Genomic DNA, 472 nt, shown 5'->3' on the forward strand with positions numbered 1-472 from the left:
TTCATTTTCAGTGGAGACTCAAACAGTTCCTCGCAGCGGCGGGGCTGACGTCGAGGCGTACGGTTGAGTAGTCTACAAAAAAAGAAAAAAAACTCTAAGATTGAGTCCATGTGTTAAACACAGAATTACAGCCTGTCAGGGACTCAGACTCACAGCTTGCTAAGCACTCCATCTTCTGCCTCCTGCTCCGCTGAGTGAGACGGGGAAACACTCTTCAAACCAGGTGTAGTCAAACTGAAGGTTACACTCTTTTTCGTTGGTTGCCCTTTGACCTCTTGCTCCCTTCGGGGTTTACACAGCGCCCGCTGCTTCCACCGCATAGCACAGCGCTTAACCACTCTCTGGAGATGTTGCGATCTCTGCAGGACACAGGTAGACTTGATGAATCAAATTTAACATCTGAAGTGACTCACTTACTAACCCCACACACACACACACACACACACACACACACACACACCTGCTCTTGGCT

General features: G+C 48.9%; 1 protein-coding gene across 4 annotated transcripts in view; it reads right to left on the bottom strand.

Annotated features, from left to right (window-relative positions):
- sfi1 (SFI1 centrin binding protein) overlaps positions 1–472 on the bottom strand; it is a 9122-nt gene that overhangs the window by 2138 nt on the left and 6512 nt on the right. For 2 of the 4 annotated variants that reach the window (XM_035661513.1, XM_035661515.1), the window contains 2 exons: positions 154–377; positions 1–72 (listed from right to left, as the gene is read on the bottom strand). In XM_035661513.1, coding sequence (XP_035517406.1) covers positions 1–72; positions 154–377 — 296 coding nt within the window. The remainder of the gene's footprint in view (positions 73–153; positions 378–472) is intronic. The other 2 variants (XM_035661514.1, XM_035661516.1) reach the window with 1 other exon arrangement.

This window comes from Morone saxatilis, unplaced genomic scaffold (genome assembly GCF_004916995.1).
Source record: "Morone saxatilis isolate NCDOM2014 unplaced genomic scaffold, NCSU_SB_2.0 Contig18, whole genome shotgun sequence".
Lineage (NCBI taxonomy): Eukaryota > Metazoa > Chordata > Actinopteri > Moronidae > Morone > Morone saxatilis.